Source organism: Lepisma saccharinum, chromosome 8, assembly GCF_977018435.1.
Source record: "Lepisma saccharinum chromosome 8, izLepSacc3.1, whole genome shotgun sequence".
Taxonomy (NCBI): domain Eukaryota; kingdom Metazoa; phylum Arthropoda; class Insecta; order Zygentoma; family Lepismatidae; genus Lepisma; species Lepisma saccharinum.
Genome location: NC_139236.1, coordinates 40,198,258 through 40,225,648, shown reverse-complemented (window position 1 = coordinate 40,225,648; position 27,391 = coordinate 40,198,258). Strand labels below are relative to the sequence as shown.

General features: G+C 39.1%; 1 protein-coding gene across 2 annotated transcripts in view; it reads left to right on the top strand.

Moving 5' to 3' along the window:
• Positions 1-27,391, top strand: part of Sh (Potassium voltage-gated channel protein Shaker) — a 635,294-nt gene that overhangs the window by 31,953 nt on the left and 575,950 nt on the right. Inside the window, exon 1 of one of the 2 annotated variants that reach the window (XM_083126539.1) lies at positions 21,625-21,668. The exons of the other annotated variant lie outside the window; for it this stretch is intronic. Within the exon in view, the coding sequence (XP_082982665.1) occupies positions 21,643-21,668 (26 nt within the window). The 5' untranslated portion in view covers positions 21,625-21,642. Of the gene's footprint in view, positions 1-21,624; positions 21,669-27,391 lie in introns of those variants that run through there. 2 annotated transcript variants of the gene reach the window in all.

The window sequence follows — 27,391 nt, the reverse complement described above, 5'->3', positions numbered from 1 at the left end:
CAAATGTAAAGAACGGATGAGGGCCTCGCGATATGTTGCTACGACACTGCTTGTGGGTGTGTACCAGTTCCGTACGGTCAAACCCTACATCCACCGTACTATAGTGGAACCACAAACAAAGAAACCTGCGCAGACCCGCGACTCATGTGCACCGTACTCCCGCTTGGAGGGAAGGGGGAGAGTGGACCATGCTTCCTCATGGCTCCAGCTGGGGACTTTTCGACTAAGGTTTTTGTTCCTTGTGGTCGCTCTATAATAAAGTCTCTCACTTATCGCACTTAAGTCAAACACCTTCTCGTCAAACGGTGTTTGACGAGAAGGTGCCGGGGCGGCGTTTCATTAATGGATGTAAACGTGATATGAGCGGAAAGGGAACAAACGTTCCGCTTCATCTTACCTTTCTGCGATTCTGTATTTTCTTTCCGTAACTGCAATTTGGCCGGCCTCCAACCTGACGGGGAGCCAAACCCAAGAAAGCCAAAGTCCTTCAATCCAAGCTGACATTTCGGGGGGAAGGGGGATGAGGGGGAGTCAAAAAAGAGGAAGTTCTGCATCAGCGAAGACACAATTCTGAAGATGGTTGAAAGATTATGCGGCAGTGGGGGCGGAAAAGCTCTCTTTGGGGAGAAAAGATCCACGACTGCAGAATACATACTACGTATTAGTGTGCTCAACCTAATATTTTGTTTCCAGTGGCGTTAGAGGGCGCCAGTGTATCAAATCTTATTGATACGTAAAAGGAGAGTTTATATTTATCTCGAATAAGAATTACTGCAGAAATCAATTAACAAAAAATAAATTATGTATGAAAATTGTATTTTAGTTACATATGCAGGTACCTAAGCTTCTTTAGGAGACTTGTAATTTGAAATATCACAGGAAATATATATTGCAAATTGGTATATAAGAATGATGCGACGATCAACCAGCATCATTCATATATACAAGTTTCCCATAGTAATTTTCTGTGATATTTCAATTTACAAGTCTCCTAAAGAAAATTAGGTACCTGCATATGTAACTAAAATACAATTTTCATATATAATTTATTTTTTATTATTTGATTTCGCAACCAGCTCAGGACAGCACACAGCACAACGATGCAACCAACAAGAGTGGTGGGCCACATGACAACTAAATTCAACAGGAAAAAAACTATTCTCTGAGTGTCTTTCTTGATGTCGAGAGGGCGTTCGATAGGGTATGGATAAAAGGACTTATCCGAAAGCTGTTCCAGATGCTCATCGAAGACGCATACATCCACCTGATAGCCAGCTATCTCCAAGAAAGAACATTCATCTCGACCTTCCAAGGAGCAACAACACTGGCAAGAAACATCAATGCAGGAGTTTCCCAAGGCCTCACACTGGCTCCAATACTGTACGCTTTATATATTTGTACAACCGACATCCCGATAGCACCAGTGTGCTTTTCAGCACTCTTTGCAGACGATGCTGCCTTCTTCGCATCCAGAAGATTACTCAAGGGGTCAAACTCCAAGAATTCCAACAATGGTCGACTAAATGGAGAATCAAAACCAACGCCACCAAGAGCACGGTGGTCATCTTCGCCAGAAGAAGAAGACAGGAGCAGAGAACACTGGTACTCTTTGGCCAACAGATACCACATGCATCGGCCGCAAAATATTTAGGACTAAGCCTGGACTCATGGCTGTCATTCAAGACCCATGCAGCAGAAATCCAACACAAATAAAAACAGAGAATTGGAGCACTGTAGGCAATCTTCATAAACCTCCAGCTCTCACTACACACCAGAATAGCACTCTACAAGATGATGATCAGATCAGCCACCTTGTATGCCATACCAGCATGGCACCATGCAGCTAAGACATCCAAAATAAAGCAACGTGGATCATGAGTGGCCATGATAGATACACAACCAACATCCAAATCCAGGAAGACTTGGAAATTGACACAATTGCAGAAGTTATTCGAAAGAAAGATAATTAAATTCTGGAGAAACCTCAGAAGACATCCAAATTCCGCAGTCAATAAAATAGGGACGACGACCATACTGAAACTCACTCATCGCACCCCTCGACCAGGGTGAGCACTGAACAAGAAAACAAGAAGATAAGCCCCTCGAGCGACAGATGCAGTGGAAATTCCAACATGTCAATAACAACGGAAAGGGGAAAGAACAAATAGAAGTCAAGGCAACGGTACTTCAACAGCAACAAACAAGAAATTTCATTCAACCAGTGCTCCTTGCAAGGTATCCGATGCTGCATACAGGTGTGTATGGTTTACTAAACTATAAGGCTGGATTTTAGGGTGAGCCGGACACTACTTTTCAAGAGTTCCTCCTCTCTCGTCTTCAGATGAACCAATGGTAACACTTTACTACAGGGGTGACGGTTTTCTTACTTTTTACAGGAGAAAGTACTTACGGAAATCAGTTTCTGTAGCGTTGTGGAAGTTCGTGAATGTAGTTTTGATCCTTTTTACCGCGAATGCATGTGGTTTTCTGCGAAAATCTCTGTCCGACACGCTGTTTCTGCTGCAGCCATTTGCTTTCTGCACGAGAGCACAATGTTCCGTGTGTTAGATGACGTAAACCTCGTAGCAGTGTTTCAAACTCGCCGTGTTTTCACTATAACATGACTTGTCAAGTATTTTTTTTTTTAACTATGCTTGCCTAACCTAACCTTACGGAAAATGGTTTGTGGGGCTAACGTGAATGGTTTTTGGTGCTAACGTGAATAGTTTTTGGTGCTAACGTGAATGGTTTTTGGTGCTAACGTGAATGGTTTTTGGGGCTAACGTCAGTGGTTTTTGGCGCTAACGTCAGTGGTTTTTGGGGCTAACGTCAGTGGTTTGTGGGGCTAACGTGAATGGTTTGTGTGGTTAACGTCAATGGTTTGCTAGGTATTTACATAATTTCAAATCCGGGCACGAAAGTAAATATTTTCCGGTGAACAAGATTGCAACACTGCATAAATCGACAAAACACACTCACAACGCGCGATGAACCAGTACGCTATCGCCATAATGTGTGTTACAGAATCGAAATAACGAGTAACAGTAAGTACTTGTACATGTAAGAAATATACATTATTTTCGTTAGAAATTCATTATTTCACCTAAAGAAATGTTCCGCAATGCAGAATAGTATGTTAGCAATGTAAAAAAGTGCGAAATAAATTATTTATACGTGTCACCCCTATAGTAAAGTAGTACCGAACCAATTTATTTTAGCTGATGGGGAAATCGAACTTTTGACGCACCACTTATTTTACTACTAACCAACTATTCTAGGCGACCTCATTGGCGGAGTAGTTACGACGCCAGAGGTCCCAGGTTTGATTCCCGGGCTGGGCTTTAGTTTGTGTTCTTTATGAGCGTTCCTTCATAAACTTCATCATAAGTCAGTCAAAAGTCGAGAGAGACAGATGTGATCTATAGAAAAGTGGTGATAGTAGGTCAAAATATGGAGAATGGATATTGTCTCATTATAATTTCATGATAATAACAGATAACCATTATTATCACAAACATTCAGAAAAATAATTTATAGCTTTTTCCACGTTGTTCGTAGAGTCTGGATTTGATCGGATGTAATAATGGCTTCTAGCAGAATGAACATTAACTAGCCGATCCAACTACTCTACATCAGCAGAAACACTACTAAATATGGTTGTCGTAAAACCTTATTTATTTCCTTGCTATATCCTGTAAATATATCAAAATGGCAAAGGTTTTGTGCGAATAATATTCATGGTGTTCAGATAGTTGCTCTGCACTTGTAAAAGTTGCCGGACGTAATGTTCTAGAGCGTCCATACAGGTTTGCACACGTTTATTTTTCTCGTAAACACTGTCCGGTAAGTGTGTTTCTTGCAAAAACATGAGGTATCTCTGATTACTAACATCGTATGTTTTGTAGGGAAACATAACCAGAATGGTGGAAACAGGCCTCGTCTGTAAAGAAGGTTGCATTAAGAACAGCGACAGTTCTCGTTTGAATTAAATTTGTAAAGCATCCACAGTAACGAATTCGTTTTTCGCGATCCACCAGTTTTAATACTTGCACAGCTGTTACTTTGCATGGGAAGAGTTTCAACATTCCTCGCACTGCTTTATGCGCTGTTGCAAGCTTGATATCTTTCTCCTGCTCAAACTTGCGCAATGATTTTGATTAACTCCGCTGCACAGAGGCGGAAATGTTCAACAATTTCTCATCGTGAATTTTGATGTGTGTCTCACATCTTTCGACGTCTAACACTGATCCTGTCTCAGTGATCTCTTAGTGAGTGATTCCTCAATCCTAAAGAGAAGATGTATTTTAACTGGATCGATCATACTAAACTATGACACCGATATCTGGCGGATGCTCGAGAAAATGGAGAAGTAATTCGGTTGCAAAAGGCTGCAGATGACAGCTGCTGCACGTTTATCCTGAGTGAACTGTAACTTGTAGTGATTCCGTACACGGCGTGGTGCATGTCTGTCAGGATACGCGATTCAACCCCAGCCAGCACCCGCTCTGTTTCTTTGCATCGTCGCATTGATCAGCGTAATCTAAACTGCTTCGCAAAATGGGACGAGGTCCGGAAGAATATCTGGTATCTTTATATTTCTAGGGCCTCAAGGAAGACGAGATATTTTCCAGGTGTGCTTTGTTACGGTTGTTATGGATACTAAGATTCATTTTATCTCCTTCTTTCCCTCATTTCCGTTCTTTCTACCTCTATTTCTGTATTTTTGTTTTCATTTTTTTTTCTTTATCTAATTATTCCTTAGTTTCTTCCTCTGTTTTCCTCTTCTTTATTCATTCTTCTTTTCGTTGTTTCTGTGATCTCTGGTATTTTTCTCTTCCTCTGTTTGTTGTTCGCCTTGAATTTTCCTTTATTTATTCATTTCTGTATCTTTTTCTACATTTTCCTTCTTTAATTCCACTGTTATTCCTCTCTTTCTTCCTTCCTCTGTTTAATGCTGTCTTCATTTGTTCCCATGTTTTCTTCTTGCCTCCAATGCTTTATTGGTTTCTTCCTGTGCTTCTCTTATTTCCTTCTTAGCTTCTTCCTCTGCTTTCTCCTCTTTCTATATTCCTTTCGTAGTTCCTATCTTTTCTTCTTTAGTTTTCTTGCTCTGTTTGCCATTTACCTTTTATCTTTCTTTATTACTCCCTTTCTTCATTCTTTTTTCTATATTTCCTTCCTTAATTCCACTGTTCTTCCTTCCTTGCTTTTCTTGTCTTCATTTGTTCTTATGTTTTCTTTTTGCCTGCCTTTCTTGCTTGGTTTGTTCCTGTTTCTTTTTCTTCCTGTTTCTCTATCTCTTTCTTCCTAGTTCTTTCCTTTGTTTCTTTTTTATTTAGTATATTATTTTCTCTCTCTCTCTGTTTCCTTCTTTTCTTCTTTGTTCGTCTGTTTTCTCCTCTTTTAATTTCCTCATCTGTTTCTCTGCATCTTTCTTACCCTGTTTGTCGTCTTTCATTCTTCCTCTGTGTGTCTATATTTTATATCACCTTACAACATACTCTCTCTTTATTTATAATTGTTCCACTGTAAATGATCCTAAAAATTTCTCGTAGAGGCAGGTCATTGAGTGTGCAGGAGAATATACTAGAGCCATTAAGAAATTACAACTCTCCACCATTTGCTTCTTGTAGTTGAGCGCAGGGGGAGCTTTTTTTTTCTTCTTGCCGAATCTCCAAGGAAGACAGATTGGTCCTGGGGTGCGTGGGAACTCGTCGACTGATTGAGGAAGAGGGGGTGGAACGAAAGGGAGAGGGTCCGAAATTAGGAGTCCGAGAATTCGCATTGTTCGGTCCCGGGAGGAAATGAAAATCGGCTGTTCGATTGATCCTGCGCCGGTTACGGAGTGGTTTTGATCGTTCGTGGACCGCCGGAATTAAACGGAGGTACTTGACGATTCAATTTCGCGAAAAGCGGAGGAGAGGAGGGGGGGGAGCACGTAACGTTCTGTTAAAGGTTGATGCACAATTGCGAAGCGTTGATGGCCATGCCTTCATCTCAGTCATTGTCCCCTCTGCTCGGAGATGCATCTTTTCCGCTCTTGCACGCTGCGAGTGGAGAAGGCGCTTGCAAGAGGCGCGCGGGTGGCGGGAACGTGGGACAATCGATAAAGGATGGAATTGTAAACAACAGGGGAGCAGTGAGCACTGGAGAAACTGAATAAAAGCCAAAGAATTGAAAACAGAGAGAAGAGGGGTAACTATCTTCGCGATTTCCTCTTAATATCATGTTTATTTACAAAATAACTACATAACAGTAGCGGCGCGTGGGTGCCAATGGGTGGGTCAAGGACAGTTTATTTTCTCTTGTAGACTAGCAGTAAGAAGCCATAATGCGGGGTCAAAAAGTGTGTGGGGGGTCAACTTCACCCATAATTGCCATCACTGACTTCTTCTACACCTCATTCCACGTGCGCATTATCTTAATTTAACAATGGCCTCCCTGATGGCTCAGTGGTAGCGTCGTCGCCTTGTAAACAAGGGGTCTCGATTACGATTCCCGGTGGAGGCACCCACGGATCGCACTTTAAACTGTAGGTCCAGTCCCGATTAGCCTTACTGTGCATAAAGCTGACTTAAACACCAACTCAATCAATCTTAATTTAACAATATATCGGGCAGAAATATATTTGTGTGTGTGTGTGGAAGGGTTGCCAGTGTACGCACAAAAGAAGAAGACGAATTTCGTTGATGCTTGGCTGATTGATTTGGTTTATTTTACTTCGATTCTCAGCCAGTCCTTTGACTAATCGTAAATATGAGGACGAATGATGATATAATGAAATTGATGAAGAGACACTCACAGAGAACACCCCGTCCAGACCGGGATTCGAGCCCAGTAGCCCTGGTGTTGCATGGCGAATTGAGACTCGGGAATCAAACTTTTTCACGATAGATGAGAGATAGATTGATGAGTATTCTGAGATACAGGCAAGAGTTAAATTACGAACACACTCACCTCATGATATTTCTCTTTAACTTCTGATTTGCATTGTATTTCAATACGTTTCATAAGATCGCGACTTAATTTAAAAATTTATGGGGGTAAACGTTATGTATTGGTTCCTAATGCTTACACAAAAATGTTGGGATTTTTATTAAATTTCTCACCGAGCACAAACAGGATGGAAGTTTCATAAAGAAATCTGAAAATTGTTCTTTCATAATTATTAAAAGCAATTGAAGTCATGAAGACATCACATATCAGACTTCTAACACATGGATTGATACAAATACATTGTAATCACCACCAAAGTGATTTTAAAGTTCAAGACAGCAGAATGATATTGGATATTTAATCTAAATTCCTTTGAATGACAGCTATACGCCAGATTCAGTATTGTTTGTCGAGTAGGCAGTGGTGTACCCGTGGAGTTGATGGAGAATGGAGCCTTGAATACGTCTTGAATACGTGGAAAGATGTTATAATGCAGGCAAGTGTGTTAAAAGATGAAGTCACAGCGTCATTCTCGTGCCCTTATCCGTACTTTTGATATCCGTGGATCCGCTAGAGCAAGCAGGGAATTAATTTTTGGACCATGGATAGATATCGCTAAGGGTTTGGTTCATACTAGTCTGTAACAGCCTTGTCAGGGATCACTGAAATTTCAACCGTATAACTAATTTCTGAGAGTTTGTGGTTGACGACCAACCTGTATGTGTAACTCTTAAAAAAAATAGAACGAAATGGAAAAATCTAGATGTTTCGTTGATATAGACTGAGGTGAATGTGACAATTTGTAAATTCCATGTTAAATATTTTTTCAGCGTTTAAAGTTATTAACGTTGATAAAATATAATGCTGTGTATACGTGTGTTGGTTTTTCAAAATAGAAGAAGATAAATATTGGAAATATGTTTGAAGTACGTTATATGGGTGTGAAACTTGGTCCCTTATATTGAAAGAGGAACATAAATTGAGAGTATTTGAAAATAAGATCCTTAGGAAAATATTTGGATCTAAAAGGGATGAGACAGGTGAGTGGAGAAGGTTACATAATTTAGAACTACATAATTTGTATTCATGTCCAGATATTATTAGAATAATTAAATCAAGAAGACTTATGTGGGCAGGCCATGTGGCACGAATGGGAGAGGAAAGAGGAGTTTACAGGATTCTTGTTGGGAAACCTGATGGTAAGAGACCTAAATGAAATCGGTAGGGATGGAAAACGAGTATATAGATCTTGCTCAGGATAGGGACAGATGGAAGGCCTGTGTTCCTGCAGCCATGAACCTTCGGGTTTAAGAAGGCAAGAGAGAGAGAGTGTTTGAAGTGCGTTATTTGTGAAAGTAAAATTAATCTGTTTTCCTACACGCATAGGAGTTAGTGAACTTAAGTTGTTGTGTCCGATTAAGGGAAGTCAGCGACCTCACAACATATTCACTCTTCGGGACTCCTTATAATTTCAATCTCCGAACTTAATTGTATGATGAGACACTATTTTCATTAGACTAATGCAGAATTAGGAGACAGGAAAGGTGTGAAAAATGAAAATTATATTTAGAAATTTGGCTGTTCTGTAACACCTATAGTTTTACATTACATGTTATTAAAATGGCTGATGATAATTTTTGAAACATTTTGTAGTCACTTTAACATCAAAGAAAAAAAACTCGCCCCTCCTAATCGCAGCCACTGACCGGAATCGACAGAATGGCGAAGTTTGTGAATCAGAGGAAAACTGAAAAATCAGGTTTGAGTTCTGGCCTAAACACAGGCGCTCGTTTGTTTTGTTTCGTCAGTTTCTTGCAGTCATCGTCCATTCTTTTCGTCGCGAGTATCCGAAATTTGGAGAATGGGGTTCAAGATGAACTTACGAAAACGAGAAGACAGGAAAAGGAGCTGAGTCAGTTATAGACTTCGTGAACAACTTGTTCTTCCCACTTTTGAGCAAGAACTCATTAGCAGAACCTTGTAATATGCACCGTACATGAAGCTTGGAGAAGTGGAACACGTTCCTGTAACAAGAACATCTTAACAATAGTCAGATGTGCTCTTTGGAACAGTATGACTTCACATTCACATACAAAACCAAACAAGATAACTTAGTACTTTGGTGAGATTTAGATAACTACATTTATCTTTCTAAAAGAAATAATTTGAATCCAAGATGACAGCCTTCAAAATTGCTACGATGTTGGAAACGCACCGTAATAAGTTCTCTCTCTTGAATATCATGTTTTGGAACGGTTGATGCGTGTTCTCCTATCTGTATTTACCTAAGAAATGGTGCTTCCACATTTATGATTTATTTATGATTTGCTTTTTTTTTTACTTGATTTTTCTTCGCTTTTGTGCCACTTTTGGCTAATTTGCGAAGATGAGGATGATTGATGACATTATGAAATTGATGAATGGACACTCACGAACCTCCATGCCAATACCGGGATTCGAACCCGGGACCCCTAGCGTCGTAGCGCCATTTGTAATCATTCCGGCGTGGGGTCCGGCTTCTTCCACATTTATGGATCGTCCTGTATGCATATACGTATATAATTGCGTATAGATATATAATTATTTATGTATACAAACGTGTTACTATCCTATTTTTCAAAGAAAACAGATCACGAGAATGAAATTTAATATTTTTCTATATAATAATCAAGTCCACTATTATGCAACTTTTGTTTCTGAAGCGCCCCCCCCCCGCCAAATTGGGCCTTTTTAGATAGTCTGTTGCATGCGAACATCAAAGGTAAAGGGAATAGCGAGAAAAGGAAATGTCTCTACCCACTCTTCGAAGCTTTATAGTCTTATTGGAAAATAATCAAGTATTATATTTACTTTATGAATGTTAGTTTGAATGAGACACCCCGATTGGTTGCTAATCGTGGCAATTTTATCATTTCAACTATATGATTGATTTACCCGAAGCTTTAAACATGTCATACAATGAAGCAACGATGAGATTCGTCCCCTTTAGTGTCCGAGTCAAAGCGTTTAAATGTCTCTTGTCAATTGTGTTGAATTACGCATAACACTTGAGGCTTTCAAAACCACGGTAGGTGGCGCAACAGATACGATGAAATATAAAAACCAAGCCGCTAAAAAAGAAGGGGAGGGGGAAAGGAGCTTGTGATGAATTAATTTTTATTAATTCACCACACAATCATGAAAGCCAAACCTCGAAGCCAATTAATGTCTAAGAGAAATCTGGCCGCTGACTTTTCATTGCCAGCAATACTTTTTCTTAACACAGTTTTCAAAATTGTTCCAAAAGTTGCAATATGTACTCTTGATCGGTTAGTTGGCATGAACTTTCCAGCCTGATCATTACCAGTGCGTAGAGATCGGTTAGTTCATTTGAACTCTCCAGCCTAACTATTGTCTATTTTTGTGGGAGCAGGAAAAGGTTTATTATCCAATATGTACTCTTACACAAATGTGATATAGTTTGTAAAGTTTTTTTTCTGAAAATACACACTTTGACAAGAAAAAATGAAGCACCTAGAAGGAGTGGTGGAAATGAAATGAAACTGCACATGTTGACAGGTTATGGAACTGTATTGCAATGATTACAAAAACAGATCAAACGGACAACAGAGTGTGTGTGCACTGCGGGCATACTGTCAGTAGGAAGTGGCACCCCCTCGGGTCTTGATACATGTGCCGATGCGATTTGGAATGGAGTCGCAGAGCCTTTGTTTCCTCTCCCGAGGCAAGTCGGCCCACAGCCGTTGTAACTGGCTCTCGATATCCTGAAAATCGTCACTGGGTCGGAGTTGACATCCGAGCCGATCCATTACATGTTCTATCGGGGACAGATCAGGGGATCTTGCTGGCCACAGGAGTACCTCAACAGGATGCAGGCATTCCATAGACACATGTACCGTGTGCGGACGAGCTTTGTCGTGTTGAGGGACTGTACCAGGATGCTGTCTCAAGAGGGGTAACACATGAGGACGCAGGATGTGTCCTCTCCCCTCGGCGCCGCCATACTCGCACACGGTGGTCATCCGTGGTAATGCACACCTGAGATCTATCGCTGAGCATGATGCAAGACCACTGTCGTCAGAAGTCCATGTCTCCAAGTTACGGCACCACTACAAACGAAGCCGTTTGTATTCTGGTGTTAACGGCAGCGTCCGTTCAGTCTACGACCAATGGTGCGGGATGACACAGGATGTTGTAGAGAGTCTTGTACGTGTGTCTGGATAGCAGACGTAGGTGTGACGGGGCTGCAAAATGCTTGACGCACAATACTGCGATCCTCCCTTGGTGTGGCCAAAGGACCAATCAGCCACGTGAAGATCCCAATACGGTCCCTTACGAACTCCGTCACGTGCTGGTAACGCTGTCTGATGCGTCTACGAGGCATTCTCTGTGTTGATCACCTTCTCTCACGCTGTTGACTGACCTGGCCTTATGAACGCGAACAGGCCTGATAACACTATCACTCGGTGGCACAACTAATGCACTCTGGTGGCCGTTCTAGACGTTACAAATCATTGCAACTCTAATCATTTACATACATATCGAAGGTACACACGTGTACGAAATGACGTTCGAATTGTACCTTTCCTTCCGGGTGCTTAACGTTTATTGTCAATGAGTGTATTACACCAAAACTACCTTAATTTGTTTATCCATTTACTCTCATCTTTGTCAACACATACAAGGAAGCGATTACTTTGCAAAACACACACTTGAAGGGAACTTCCTATGATCCAAATACTAGGAAATGAATTAACAGGTGGTAGCGACGCGTGCGGAAAGTGAACCACACTTTCCTGCTAGTTACTCAACGACCCCTTGTTGTGCAAACCCGCTTGGACGTCGTTACCTCCCCCCTCCAACTCCCTTCACCCGCCCCTAATCCACAGATCGATATTTACCTGCAAAAGAGAGGATTCGCTACTAGAACACTGCCGCCACAATGTAGCATGCTAACTTGGAATAAATCCTTCCCTATTTTTCGATATGTCCTCCCCCCTCCCAAACCCCCCATCTCATGACCTTGCCCCACTTTCCAACGAGAATGATAGTGGGAAAACAAATTTTCCTTCATTCGCTGACAGATGCTGTGGGTTTCAAGGTGGTACCCTGCACCAACGTGCGATTTACATTTCTGCCTTTTAGTGGGGGACAGCGGGGGCAGTCGTTGCTGAATTTTTATTTTGACCAGGGCTGGACATGGTACATTCTAAAAGGACATTCACTCATTCCTGGTGACAAAATGATGCTTTGGAACAACAATGCACTTTGCCGACTTCTGTGGAGTAGTGGTTATCACAGCGCGCTACGACGCCAGAGATCTTGGGTTCGAATTCCGCCCTGGGCATACGTGTGCTTTGTGAGTATCTCTCTTAACATCAATTTCATCGTATCATCACTCATCCCCAATGTTGATTGATTTCCTTTATTTTACTCCCTTTTGTGCCACTTTTGGTTAATTTGAGAGGATGAAGATGAGTGATGAAATTTATGAAAGGACACTCACCAACATCCAGGCCAGGATTCGAACCCGGGACCCCTGGCGTCGTAGCGCGATGTGTTAACCACTACGCCACGGGGTGAAGCAAAAAGTGACAGTGACGCGAAGTTTAATAAACTAGATAAAACAACAGTCAACAGACAGGTCATCTATTTCGTTTATCTTAAGTGTAAACTTAATACTTCGGGGGCAATTGTGAACCTGTACGGCGTGATTGCATATATTCAGGATAGAATATTTTCCCGAGGGTTTACGCCACCCTAAGGAGGCATCAAACAGAAAAATGTTCTTAAGGAAAGTTTCTTGTCTTCATGATCTCTATATCGTGTGAAGTCTTGTGCAGTGATACGCTATACGTAGTGTTTGTAATATGTATTTCGAAACAGACATTTAAAATTCGATGCGAAATGAGCGAGACATACAAGATGGCGCAAAAGCCATCACCTGATTTTCTTAGCCTGTAGCTTGGGTTATAAATTAAACAAAGTAAGTTTCTTTGTGTTAAACTTTTATTGACACTTCTAAGTTTTATGTCCTCAATTTTTAAAGATAACATCCAATAAATGACCACCATTCGGATTGATACAAATTTGGGCTCTTTTTCTTGCGTTTTCCATGGTGTTGGAAAGAATCTGCGGGGAAATGTTTTCAATTTCATGGTGAATATTGTCCTTTAGTTGCTGTAACGTATCTGGCTTATTCACATAAACCAATGACTTCAAATAACCCCAAAGGAAAAACATCTGGAGCGGTCAAATCGGGGGACCTGGCCGACCGTGGCAAATCACCAAAACGGGATATTACTCTGCCCGGAATAGTGTCATCACGCAAATTTGTCACAATTTTTCCACATTCTTGTGGGGTATACTTATTCAATTTCGCACACAATAAATTTCGTGAGTATCTTCTATTTAACTGACAAAACACTACTGATATAAACAACAAGATGTCAAAATAAAGGTCAGTTCAAATAGGATTATGACTTTTGCGCCACCCTTTACTAATAATCTCGTAAAGAATCATTGATTCCATGGCACAAAATCGCTTTAGTATTCAGTCTCTGTCACTTAGCTAGCTCCCTATCCTGAAGTTTCACCTTTTCAACCTTTCTTATAGCGTTTTGCAAACACATTAGGATACATGCGTATTGAGGGTGTCCCCAAACAACACCAACGACCTTACGCGCAAAACAACTTCTCTCAGTGACCTTTTGCTTCACTGAGACCTCTTTGTCTATGTCGCAATCCTCGAGAAAGACTGCATTTTCTACCCTGTATGCAAGCAACTACCAACTCGGATTCATACGTGATAAATACGTAAAGTGAGTTCACGCTGATCCTAATGGTATGATGATACCATACCATTATAGTATATACTGCCAGATGCAGTGGTGGCGATTAGGAGGGGCGAGGGGGATCACTTTTAGCCACTTTTGCCCCCCCCCCCACTATGCTAAACCTTATCTACAAAGGGAAATATAATGTCTTTGCCCCCTGTTTTGGAACCCAATCGCCGCCACTGGCAACATGTTTTACACTGATAGTAATTCAAAGCAGGAAATTTTATTTACTACGTGTTTGCAGAGAATTTGCTGAAATTTTTTGTGTGGCCTGGCAATTATTATGAAAACATCAGCTTATCAAGGATAGCAGAAGGAACAAAAGGCGACAGTAACATTTATGTGATACGTAAAATCTTAAAATACATAAAAACTTGGAAAATTTTCTCACAATTAAAAAAAAAGCATCTGAAATGTGTGTTAATTAATGTTACTAACTGAGCCAATATGTTCTCTGTACATATTCAGTTACCAATATTCGAATTGTAATGATGTGTTTCTTATGATACGCCCCGCTCCCCAAAACAGTTCTCCAGCAATCTGCTTGGAGAGAATACGCTCACTAGCATGGACATTTTCAATGACTGAAAACTTCAACCAACTAATCTAAAGTGATCTAAATAGTAAATGATGGCCTAAATGAAGAACTAACTTCGAAGCCACTTAAACTGCAATTATTTAAAAGTGAAACATTTGTTATGCAAATGTTCGAGTAAATGGAAAATTCGCAGAGGAGGCCTCCCTGATGGCGTAGTCGTAGCGTCGTCGTGTTGTGATCAAGGGGCCCGGGGTTCGATACCCGGTGGAGGCACGAGGTGGTTCTGATCCACAGGACGGTCTACCGAAGTCGACGCCGATGAATTTGTCCTTGTTCACCGGTAACCAGTTGATCAACTTCATTTCTAACTCCCATAACATACCTTAACCTTTTTTCCTTTTTTTGTAGTACCCCAACCTCTAAACGTTACCTAAGCATCCTACCGAAGCTTATATACAGGGTGTCATTTTAATGGCGCCCACGGACCACAGATTCGTGTAGAGGACATCAAAACAAACAACTTTTCTCAGTAACATTTTTCTCGTTGGTGCGTCAATTCGACGATACAGCCGTTGAAAAAAGACAGTTTTGCCGCCTGGATGCTGGCAACCCAACACAACATTTGATCGTATCTGTGACGTCATTTCCTGCGGAGAAACAGCGCACGGTAGGATTGCAAGGAACACACAAATTTTGTGAAAAATTACAAACTACCAACCACATTATTAGCTGTAAAACGAAGCGAGAAACGCGTCCAGTAAACCGAACATGATAGCCTACCAGCCAGAAGATCAGCAATCATGTCAGGGAAGGGGGAAGTGAACCAACAATATGAGAAATGGTAAAAAAACGTATTCAAAATGAAGTGTCATTATCGGATTTTAACTCAGCCTACATGTCAAATATCAACAACAATAAATTTTATTGTACTTACAACTTACATTTGGCTGTTTACGCCCAGCTACATGTCAATTATATTTGCTTATCTCGTTGCAAGGTTGATATCTACAGGTTTGTGTCCAGATGCCTTGTGGTACTTTTGTGGTGATGACGGAGTATGTGAGGTTCACGTTGTTACATTACGACTAAAACACGTATAACCACAGTAACAATCTAATGATGAATCAGTAGCGAATATACTGCCCTGTTCAGAGTTGCAAACTATTACATGAGTATCCGGTGCGTAGATAAACACAGTCGTCGGAGAGTTTGTTTTACTACTACTTATATCCCTGTATTTTCAACCATTTTTGTCACTTGCCTCATAATGCCCTGAATATACATTATGTTACGTGTTGCTTACCTTTGGAATTGAGTTCTTTCATTTATATTTTGTCATCTGTTCAGTGTGTCCAGACAACTAGTATCAGAAGGACGAAGTGGATAGACTAAATTGTAGATACCAACTTGGTAACTAGATTTGCAAATTTTTGATATGGAAGCTAAGACAAAATTCGATATGACTACTTCAACTTGAATTCCATTTTCTTTCTACCATTTTTCGTATCGTTTGTTTACTTCCTGTTAGGTTACAGAACGTGTTTTCTCGTTTTGTTTTACGGTACATAATGTGGCTGATTGTAGCTATGTCATTTTTCACAGAATATGTGTGTTCCTGGCAACCCTGGAACGCATCGCTTCACGACGGGATATGACGTCACAAATGCAATCAAATGTTGTGTGTGGTTGCCAGCATTCAGGCGGCAAAACGGGCTTTTATGAACGAGTATAGCGCCGAAACGATGCACCAACGAGAAAAATGTTACTGAGAAAAGTTGTTTGTTTTGATGTCCTCTATACGTTTCCGTGGTCCGTGGGCGCCATTAAAATTACACCCTGTGTGTATATATATATATATATATATATATATATATATATATATATATATATATATAACCATTATTAAAGTGTTCAAGCTGAAATATAATCCTCCAATACATTTATAATAACAAAACTGTACTTAATTGTAATAACTTCATTATCATTTTGTGTATATATGTAAATGCCTTGTAATGCAATAACTTGATCTACTCTTGATCATAACCAATACACTAACCTCAACCACTTTTCCCTATTATATTTCATGGTTTATATTATTATTATTATTATTATTACTGCAATACAATTACTTACTCTTGTTTTTGCTTTAAATTTAATTTTTCGTAATTTCATTTCAGTTACTCTTACATACACCTCTATCCATAAAAAATATATAAAAAAACATATACCACGTACACAAAAAAACAAACCACAAATATTAAAATAATTTTTAGTTATAGGTATAAAAATGCAACTTATTTTATTTGTGTACTTCTGTAAGTAAGGCCTGTTCTGGCTGCCAGAACAAGTCTTGTAATCTAAAGTTTTGTAATCAGAATACATAAGTCAAACAATGTTTATTATTATAATACATGTAATATCATAAATAAAGTACACATAAAAGAAAAACTGGGGAACCGGTAAATTCGTAGCAAAAGATGTCCTGGTTTATATTTAAGGCACCAGAACTTAATCGCATACCCTCGAATGTATGCGGGTGGAGGAAGGCTGCTTCTGGGGGTTCCCCTCTTTTTTTTAAAAAAAAATCCCACTTTTAACTGTAGGTTAAGTTCCGATTAACTTATCAGTGCGAAAATTGTATTTCAAACATGAACTGAAAGAGACAAACTCAAAAATTGGTAGAAAATTGCCAGTTCAGATACAGCGTTAAGTGAAAGTTAACCAGGCAGAATGTTCGAAGAATCATTATAATGTATTCCAGTAGAACATTGTAATTAATCCCGTTTGTTCAGAGTCGCGATTATCTCTTCATCTAGTGCTTTCAGAATGATATAGTGGCAACACTGTCGATCCCGGGTTCGATCTCCGATGAAAGAACATTGCACATTATACGTGTATAAAGTGGAGTTTGTTTTGAGTTTTTGTTTTAAGTTCACTTTATGCACGGATAGGCTAATCGGGACTGGACCTACAGTTTAAAGTGGGATCCGAATCCGCGTGTGACTATACTGGTTAACGAACCCGTGACCCCTTCATTACAAGGCGACCATGTTACCATTACTCCATCGGGGAGGCTCACATAGAGTGGACTAAAATTTTGGAAACTCTCATGACCCGTATTGTACGTCGTCCGTGTCTTTTTGTGGAGGTCATAGACTCAATGATTGTGAGTACGGGCATGTTCTAAGTGCTGTTGATCAACCGCACTCCGAAATGGATTAGACTTAAATTGAACCCAAGACTCCGAGGATGATTTTCCTCGCTGCTCTTCGCGTCACCTTGACATGCTCGATCTAATCTTACCGTGCAATCTCCTCTTCTCAATTCTCTCTCCAATTTTGGCGATCTCTGTTGTGAAGTGGTTAGCACAGCGCGCTAGGAGTCCCCGGTTCGAATCCCTGGCTGGGCAAGAGTGTTTGTTGGGATTGTCCCTTCATCATTTTCATCATATCATCACTCATCCTCATCCTCGCGCTTAGCCAAAAGTGGTAGAAGAAATAAACCCAATCAATCACTGCATAAACAACTATAAGGGCCTCCCCGATGGCTTACTGGTAACGTCGTCGCCTTGTAGTCAAGGAGTCCCGGGTTCGATATCAGGTAGAGGCCCATAGTGTTTCCGGATCACACTTTAAATTGTAGGTCCAGTACCGATTAGCCTATCTGTGCATGAAGTGGACAGATCAATCAATCAATAAACAACTGTATAAAGAATCGTAAAAATAAAATTCTGTGAGAGTTTTCCTTGAATCGAACCGAGAACTCGTATCGCATGAGGACACAAATCATTCGATAGAGTACTTTCCTCTCAAAAAGCTTTAGTTTTTTTTTACAGAGAAAACCGATCATAAAGTTTCTGGAACTTAATACACATGCCTTCCCTTGCAATTCCATTTGTCAATGTAGTATTTTAGGATTCTATGAAGCGACAAATTGACCCTGGGTGGGAGAACATCCGTATTCGGCGCTGCCCACTCTGTTAAACGTAAATATCCACACCCAAAAAAGAGAGTCACAAAATGTGACATATGGAACTGTGCACTGCTGGGGCCCTGTTTGGAAATGACCATTAACATTAATCTACGCGTGCAGTAAAAGGAAGTGGGGAAGCATTTCCAGCGAAATGCCCCAAAGTGGAAGCCAATGGAAAAGTAGCCGAATGCATAAAATGATGATGATATGAAAAGTTTGCGCTTTTTACATGCATAAAGTTTCCAATACTGGGAGTAGCTCTTATATTTATGAAATTATGATAGTTCTGATATGTGTTTTTGTTCCACAAAATTTATATAATCAGCGTATGGAAGAACTATATTGAACTTTTATTGTAAGTTCTTTCATAATTGAATTCTCTTGTCTTTTTGGATGCTATTCAATCACTTTTCCAGGTTTTGATACATGAATATGTAAATAATACACACTGTTGCCATCTATCAGCTAACTCTAAAACTAAGCTTCAGCTTCCTGAATACCCAACTTCAGGAGCTGCAAGGCAATGGAAGTATGGATATGAATCAAGTCTCTTCCACTGAATGTATGAAAGTTGTATCTTCCGTTTAATTCTCCGTATAATTATTCATATTAATTTATTTGTTCATCATAGGATTAAATTATGCTCAATCACGAAAGCGTCTGGATCGTAAGGAACCAATTGAAGGTAAATTGCTTTGTTATAACCCAGAAGTGTCCGTGACTGCACAAGAAAATATAAAGATAAAATATTGGAGTCGCTACATATTATACAATTCAAACCCAGTTTGCAGTACGATTCAATAAAATAATAAGTTTTAGAAAATGTTGCACCAATGAACATTGTTTGTACGACTGTAGTTATACGCTGTCGTATAAACAAAATACATCCCATAAAAAGATTATGGAAAGGTCCATTACATTTTTAAAAAAATAACAAATACAGTATGTGTTTTGTAATGTGTGTGTGTTTTGTGTATCACGTGTATTATAAAATCAGAATAATAAACATGATGTAATAAATTTTTGCACTGTTACTAGCCAAATTTTAAAATCTGCATCAATATGGTAGAGACTGACATCTATTGGAATGTATTGCATAGTAATTCACTATGTTACCAGTTGAGCCTTCTTTAGAAAGGCCACACCCACCGGAGCAAGAATTAATTACTTTTAGTCCAATTTTGTATTAATTAATAATAAATAATAATATAAAGACATAACCCTGGCTATGATTAACACTTCCATCACCTCATATGCTCTTCACGCCACTTGCTATTATAACCCATATTCCTTCGTAATACAAGTTCGCAAAAACTAGCTGACAGTGAGTATGTGACGGTGGTGGTTTACATGTTACGAAAGAAGCAGTCTAATTTCAGTTTTGGCTATTTGTACGTTCCTTCCTACCTTACTAACTGACGGGATACGCGTTACTATAACGACGCGCCAGTGAAGACGCCCAACATATGTTAACGTCGGTCAATTCGGAAGGGACATTTCTTTGCATGTTAGATTAAAATCAATCGACCGTGGTGGGGTGCTTATCACAGCGGGCTACCACCTAGGTGTCCCGGTTCCAATCCCTGCCCGCCGTGAGTGTTCTCTATGAGTGTCCCTTCATCAATTTCATCGTATCATCACTCATCCTCATCTTCGCCAAAAGTGAAAGATACGCGATGTAAAACAAACCAATTCAGTGAATCAATAAAAGCAGTCCAAACAATTTGAATTACGAGGTAAAGAGTTCTGGACTCAGGTTATTTTTTAATAGACACACATTGTTTCATGTATACGAGACAATATTGGCATCCCATGTAGTTCTTGATATATAAATCATTGACTCGGACGAGCGGTGAAGCGTTTTTTCCAGCTTTCGACCGATTAGGATCTGAAAAACTCCGGATATCTATTTTTTCCCTTCTTCTTTCAGCAGGATGCCTCGCCTTCCCATTTCCTTTATTGGAAACCGGCTTCGGCGTTTATTAGAAAGCTACCCATTGAGAAGCCGCTACTGTACCGCTAGCTGGCTCTTCCGTGAGTCCTATTCTCCTCCTCCCGCCCCCACAGCCCCCTCCCAGCACACGCACACATCACACAGAATCATGATGGTCCTCTCTCTCTTCTCCGGAGAGAGAGAGAGCGCCTGCCCGGTGGAGCCTCCTGGTGGTAGAGCATTGAAATCGCGGCACGTCACTCAGATAAGTCCACGAACGTGAAGAAGGCGGGAATCTGTGGCCGGGTCGCGTCCCGTAGCAGGGGCAACCCCTGAATAACCGTCCAAAGACGAGGTCGACACAGGGAATTATCAGCAACGTCCAAGCAGGTCGGCGTTCGTGGAGCGATTTTTTTCCCCCGGAGAGTTCCGGTTTAACCGGGACCCGACATTGACCCCGCCCACTTTCACCCAGGAGCGCGTCAAGCTGTTTACCGAAGTGCTTTTGTTTTTGTTTCGTCTCTCTCCCACCCTCCCTCTCTGTCCTCTCTCTTTGCGCTGTTATCAGGAGACACATTTGTTATTGTTGCAAGTGAATATTGTTAGTGTACTAGTGTTGGTGTATATTTTATTAAAACAAAGAGGAGAATCTCTTTATGATTGTTGCTACTTCAGTGTCTAAAAAACTACAAGAAATTGTTGAACTTTCTTCAGTGTTCCAGTTCTGTGCTTTATCAACGAGTAATGCAAAGTTAAAAAAAAGAAAGAAACTTGAACAGAAAGACACGAAATCGCCAAGGAACAGTTTTCATGTTCGTCCTCCCATCATTACTAATATTTCACAAATTGTTGCTGACAGGACAAGTTGTTATTTCCGAAATCGGACCCACGCTCGTCGGCAAATGCATTTAGCTGGCGGTTTAAGCGAAAACAGAAAGAAAAGAGGGGGATGTAGTGTAACGTTCGCTCAGAATTTTCACAACGGCGCCGTTCTGGATGCGTTTTTGTTTTCTTTCCGTCCTGCGCATGGTTCTTCCATCCTCGTGGATACGTCTTTGAAGAGTCTTCCAAAGGAACCTGGAGTCTGTGTGTTCGACGAGAAAAGTGACTTAAAACACAAGAAGGTGCAAGCTTGAAGGTCAAACGGGGTCACACGAACATCAAGATACAAGTGTTTCGCTTCCCCCTCCCCTCCTACACAATTTCGAAGCACAAGACGGTTACACTCCTTCCAGATTTACCCAATGCACGTGTAGCTGCTGGAACAACGAAATGTAGTTGTGTTTGTTCTTTTAAAGAAGAGGAAAGAGAAAGCAATTTATGGTGTTAATTGTGTGTTCGTGAAATATTTTTGTTTCCCTGTGATGCAATATGACGGAGAGTCCTCAACTGAAAACCTAGGGAGTACACCCTCTATCTGGAAGATGCAGATGATATTGGTAGCTGGCGGGTACGTATGAACAACTCATATAAGCTTTCTAATATTAATTTCCCACACACCATGCCGTCGCGCAATATGTGCGCGCACAGTAACTCCTTCCGTATTAAAAACTTATATTTTCCTAATCGCGCAGACGTGGAGAACTTATTTCAAGGGCAAGGTACAGTAAGCTGAATGTATGAGTTCATTGGTTCCTGCGGCTTGTCATAAGTGACCGCAGTTTGTGATTAGTCCTATTGGACAGTCGGAACAAGAATGTTAAAGAATATAATAGAAAAGTAGTATATGAGGTGACAAATTTGTCTGATCGCCACAATCGTTACAAGTACGGAATAGCCAAATAAAATAGGATCATTTGTATGCAACTGTGGAAAATCATGACACGGAATCAAGCAATAGAAAAAGATAAGTAGAAAACCATATGTGTGTGTGCTTTCACAGTTACTCATATATAAAAACATCACTATAGTAGTGTCACTTACACTGATGAACAAATTCAAACTTTTTTTTGCTCCTTTGAACGAAAATAGATGATTATTTATAATTCGACCCCGCTGAATCCAAATCTGAAAGTAGAAATGCTGTATCACCTATCGTTTTCCCTGGATTTTCATTTTTTGTTTTTAATAAAAATTTAATTCCCTTTGTAATAATACATCGAAATTTGAAATTATTTTTGTTTGTTTGCTCATGAAATAAGATTTAAATATTGAAGTGAATAACTATGAAATATAAAAAAATTAAAAAGTATATATAGGACCGATTTTGACTGTTCAATGAAGAAATTTCATGCAAAAAAAGGAGAAAAACACATTTTTACTCGCATTTTCAAAATTTCTTTCTTGAACTCTGCCATTTGTAACTGCCACCAGAAACCTCTTCCTTGAGGTTCCAACAGTAGTCTGCTAACATGTTCTGTACTGATTTTCCTGCATATCGTTTCTCCATGACAGAAATATCCTGGTGAAATCTCTCGCCGCATTCGTCACTAACCATGGCCAAGTTAGGGGTGGGGGGTGGGGTGAAAGTCCAAATGCGAATGTAAAAAGTGAATTTTCAAGGACATATTGCACCCCATGCGCTGATAACACTTCAACAAGTTCATAACAAGTTTCTTGTAGTTTCCAGCTTTCATATTTCCAAGAAAATTACAGCATACTTGTCTGAAAGCTAACCATGTGCATTTCTCTTTTTCTGTTAGCAATTCTACAAAGTTGTCATCATGAATGATCTCACGGATTTTCGGCCCAATAAATATGCCTTCTTTTAACTTACTATCACTGAGTTTAGGAAATGTTTTTCTCAAATACCCAAAACCCTCACCGTGTTTATCCAAAGCCTTAACAAAATTTTTCATGAGCCTTAACTTTATATGCAACAGTGGTAACAAAATCTTGTCTTGCTTAAGTAGAGGGTGATTCCTAACACTTTTCTCTCCAGGAATTAAGTTTTTTCGTATGGGCCAATCCAAAATGTTGTAATGTTAATCTTCTGCTCAGGTGTCCCATTCGCAAAGAAAGCAACAAAATTTGTAAACCCAGATTGCATGCCCAACAGTATACCAATCATTTTGAGGTCTCCGCATATCTGCCAACCATATTTTTCATAAATTATCACTTTTAATATTGTATCCATATTTTCGTATGTTTCCTTCATGGTGGAAGAATAGGCAAGGCATACTGATGGGTATATATTCCCATTATGCAACAATACTACTTTTAAACTATTGTTAGATGAATCTAAATATAGTCTCCACTCGTTTGAGTTGTGACTCCTTCCAAGTTCTTGCAGAAGGCCTTCTACATCATTGCAGTAAGTTAACTCATTACTAACAGAAAAAAAAATGTGTCAGTGATTGTTGGCGTTTCCGATATGACGCCTTAACACCATCTTGTAATAAATTCCACCCTCGGAGACGAGAACCTAATAATTCCGCTTGAACTTTAGAAAGGTTGAGGTCTCTGACTAGATCATTTAGTTCGGATTTTGAAATAAAGTGAGGTATATTTGGATCAGGAAAATTTGGATCGGTGTTTGAATATGAGGGCCCAGGTTCGTCATCTGGAGAAGAGCACTGCTTGGTTCTGTTTCATCCACTGTCTATTCTTGAGGAGGCTTAGGAATTGGTATAAAATCATGACTCATAGGTTTCTTGGCTGAAGGAACATCAGGATAAAATATAAAATGTTTTGATTTAGAACTATATCCCACTATGTTTGTTAAACAGAAGTAACAATCCGTAGTATGATCTTTCTGTTCTGCCATATTATGTGATCGCCATTAAGCCAACCACGTGAAGTTCGCGAACAATTACAACGAATTTTACCTGGTGCCCAGCTTTTTCCCTCCTCAACTTTACTTTCAAAATACAACTCATATGCTTTTTTCACTTTAGGAGTGATAGTATTTCTCTGTGACTTCGGAATAAATTCCCTGCAAACATAACAAAACAAGTTCGGGTTATTCACACATTTGCGTGACATGGCGAACTCATTAATTGACTTATAATATATTTCTTTAAAAAAAACAATTGTGAATGCTCTTATCGTTTTGTTAAAATACAACTTACACTTCACTTCACTATGCACAATATTACATTCACAATTTCACGAACATACACAAACATAAAATACGGCTACTCGCGAAGTTATCGGAAAGGAAGTTAAGACTCGACTAACCCACAAAAGAACAAATTTTAACAGAGAAACAGGAAATTTCTCTACTGCCACATGTTTCCTCCACTAAATATTAAGTGCCAGTCATAAACACACAAGGTCGCTGAAAAGTTCTTATCCATTTGCTAGGAACCAAACGTTAAGCGGGATGCGGAGCAGGGTGCGGAGACCTGAAACCATAAAACTATAAAATGTGGGTGTTCTTAAAAAAATTTAGGTGATACAGGAAAACGGATGCGATATTCGTTATCAGCACATCTGAATACATAAAGATCACTTAGTTTTATTTAAAGGAGTATTTCATTGTTTATCAGTGTTATCTTACTTCGCTTTAAAGAGGTTTTCTAGCTAACGTTCATAATACGTACAAACACTTATAAAACTTTCAAATCAGCATATTTTAAGTTTTTGTCTAATACTAAATTTAACAATCCATCTATTACACATTTTTCATAAACTGATTAGGTTTATTTCCTCCTGTACAAGTTGTACAGTGATACTGAACAGGTCGATAATATATTACTAAATATCTAAACTTCTAAATTAGAAAATACTTAATGTATCTGTTGTGCTATTTGTGTATTAACATGCCGTTAAAAAATGAACAAAGTGTGGTGTAGTTTGCAGAGAGAGTAGATTAGGACCAGATTTAAGGGTTGCTTGGGAGGTCGACAGCCCCTAGCCTCCACACCTGCAAAGGGACTTTCACTGTGGGAAAAATTGACTTAAAAAGTATCACAAAATGAAAAATGAGATATTTGAAATGTAAAATATACGTAATATAACTAAAAAAACTGACATATCATGGACTAAATGTTATAACTGTCACGATGTGGTTATCGCCGCCCCCGTCCAACATGTGCAAATACGGGTTTCAGTTATCCTTAAAATTCTCCTCCACATTTGGCAACTCCCACTTGTTTTGATTGTGTGTTTCATTATAATCTTAAATGAAATTAAGGTTTGAATTTTAAAATTCTCCCTACATCTCATGTTCATTTGCTAAAGTTATTTCACATGCACAAGTCATCAATCGTGATGATGCAATGACATAATTATGATTCTATTTCGAGGCAGGCTAGTGTTTTCTTTTTAGCTATGCTGATTCGTGATCTTTGGAAGACTGATCTGAAATATAATTGAAATGCATTATTGGGTAGGAAGCCATAGAAAAACATTTACAACCAACAAGTAATAACTACGGCATGAATCATTGCATAAGTGTGTTTCTTTACCTTCATGAAGTTGATTTACTTCAAGCAAATACATCTATTTCAATGCTTTTGGGTCACTTTAGCAAAGTATTAGAGAACACATATACAGAGTGAACCAAAGGTAGGTGGACAGTAGTGGAATAGGGTTTGTGTTAGTTAGGGTTATACGATAACAAATGGTGTTCATTAACTATGGTGTTCGTGTCTGGAAATGCTGAAACCGTTTGAGGAAAATAGGTTGAAACATTTGGTACTCAAGCCCCAAAGAGACAAACTTTGTTATCATTCACTGGCCATATACTTTTGGTTCACTCTGTATTATATTTTATGGACATATTTTCATATTTTGGGAACATTTTGACACAAATGTTCACTTAGTTCACTTTGATGTTCAAAGTTAAGTTTACTTTGATGTTTTTTTGCCCGATATTTGAGAAGATAGTAGTCTTCCAGAGAATGGTTGTCTGCGGAGTTTCAATCCCTTGCTACCCTATAGACTAGGAATTTTTGTTTTGCACAAAGGTATCTAATAATTTTCTGAACACACATAGCAACTTTTCCATGTCATAGTTCCCTCCTCTCACAAGTTTCCCTTGCCTACGTTTCTTGTTTGACACAAAACAACTTTAAACAACATCGTAATTACGAATCAGAAAACGAAAGTATTCGTAAAGTGTTTATTGTTATAACTACGAGTATTCTACGCAGCCTATTTCTTGGAGATTTTTAAATTAAAAGAGGAATAAAAGTTATGGACAAAAAAATTCCAAATTATTTCTAGTAATCAGCGAACTATTCCAGATATAGACCATTTGTACATAAGGCAGATAAATGCATTATTCATTTTCAATAAAATTATATACAGACGTAATCTCTCTCCTTTTTCAATTAAAGAAGAACATCATATTCAGTAACCCCTGAAAACATTGAAGAGTAACCACAAGTCCCGGAATACAATACCAGGAATGTATCCACAGGTCAACAAAATTTGTGCATAATATGTCCAAAAATTAAAAGTACTCCAGGTTGTATGTTATGCTGTTAGTTTATGGAGGTGGTTGGAATAAATAAAGTCGTAATATTCTTGAATAACAGCATCATTAATGACTAAAAAAATCTCTGAATCCGCATAAGTGTAAGATTCGATCATTTATTTCACTTTATTTTCACTTTGTTTCATTTTTATCTCTCTCTTGTACGAAAGTGAGATGTTAAGTTATTGAGTTGTATTCTTCTATTACCTCAATAGCCAACAACTACATTGTGATGTATTGTAGCTGCACGATAAGGCAAATGCATGATTTTAGATTCCCAATAGTTACGGGTACTGTTAATATTTCCTGTTGTGAGGTTTTAAAGAGGATACACTATCCATCTGTCAAGAAGATATTTGCATTTGAAAACCTATACCGAAGGTTTGCGATACAGATTTCAACATTGTATTAAATATTAGTTACCTTTAACAGATAATGTCCATTTACAAGTTTACAATCTATCACGAAGTAGGGAGTAATAATAATAATTACATACATGTAATAATTACACCCATTTGTAAATTCATTTATGGTGTGCCTACGACAAAAATCTACTAAAACAAAATTATATTAAAATTATTGCTTAATAAAAACTCTCTTTTGTGTTCATTCTAAATGTTTAAGAAACAATTTAATTATAAACGTTGTATATTCACATTGCAATCAGTAGTTTTAATACTGAAGTCTTGAAAGATTCTGTTGTGAACTTGAAATTCCATTGTATGTTGAACATTGTAAATAATGGGCAAATTTTGTGCCATTCATACATTACGTGACAACATTTATCGTGAACGTAAATTACATTTGTT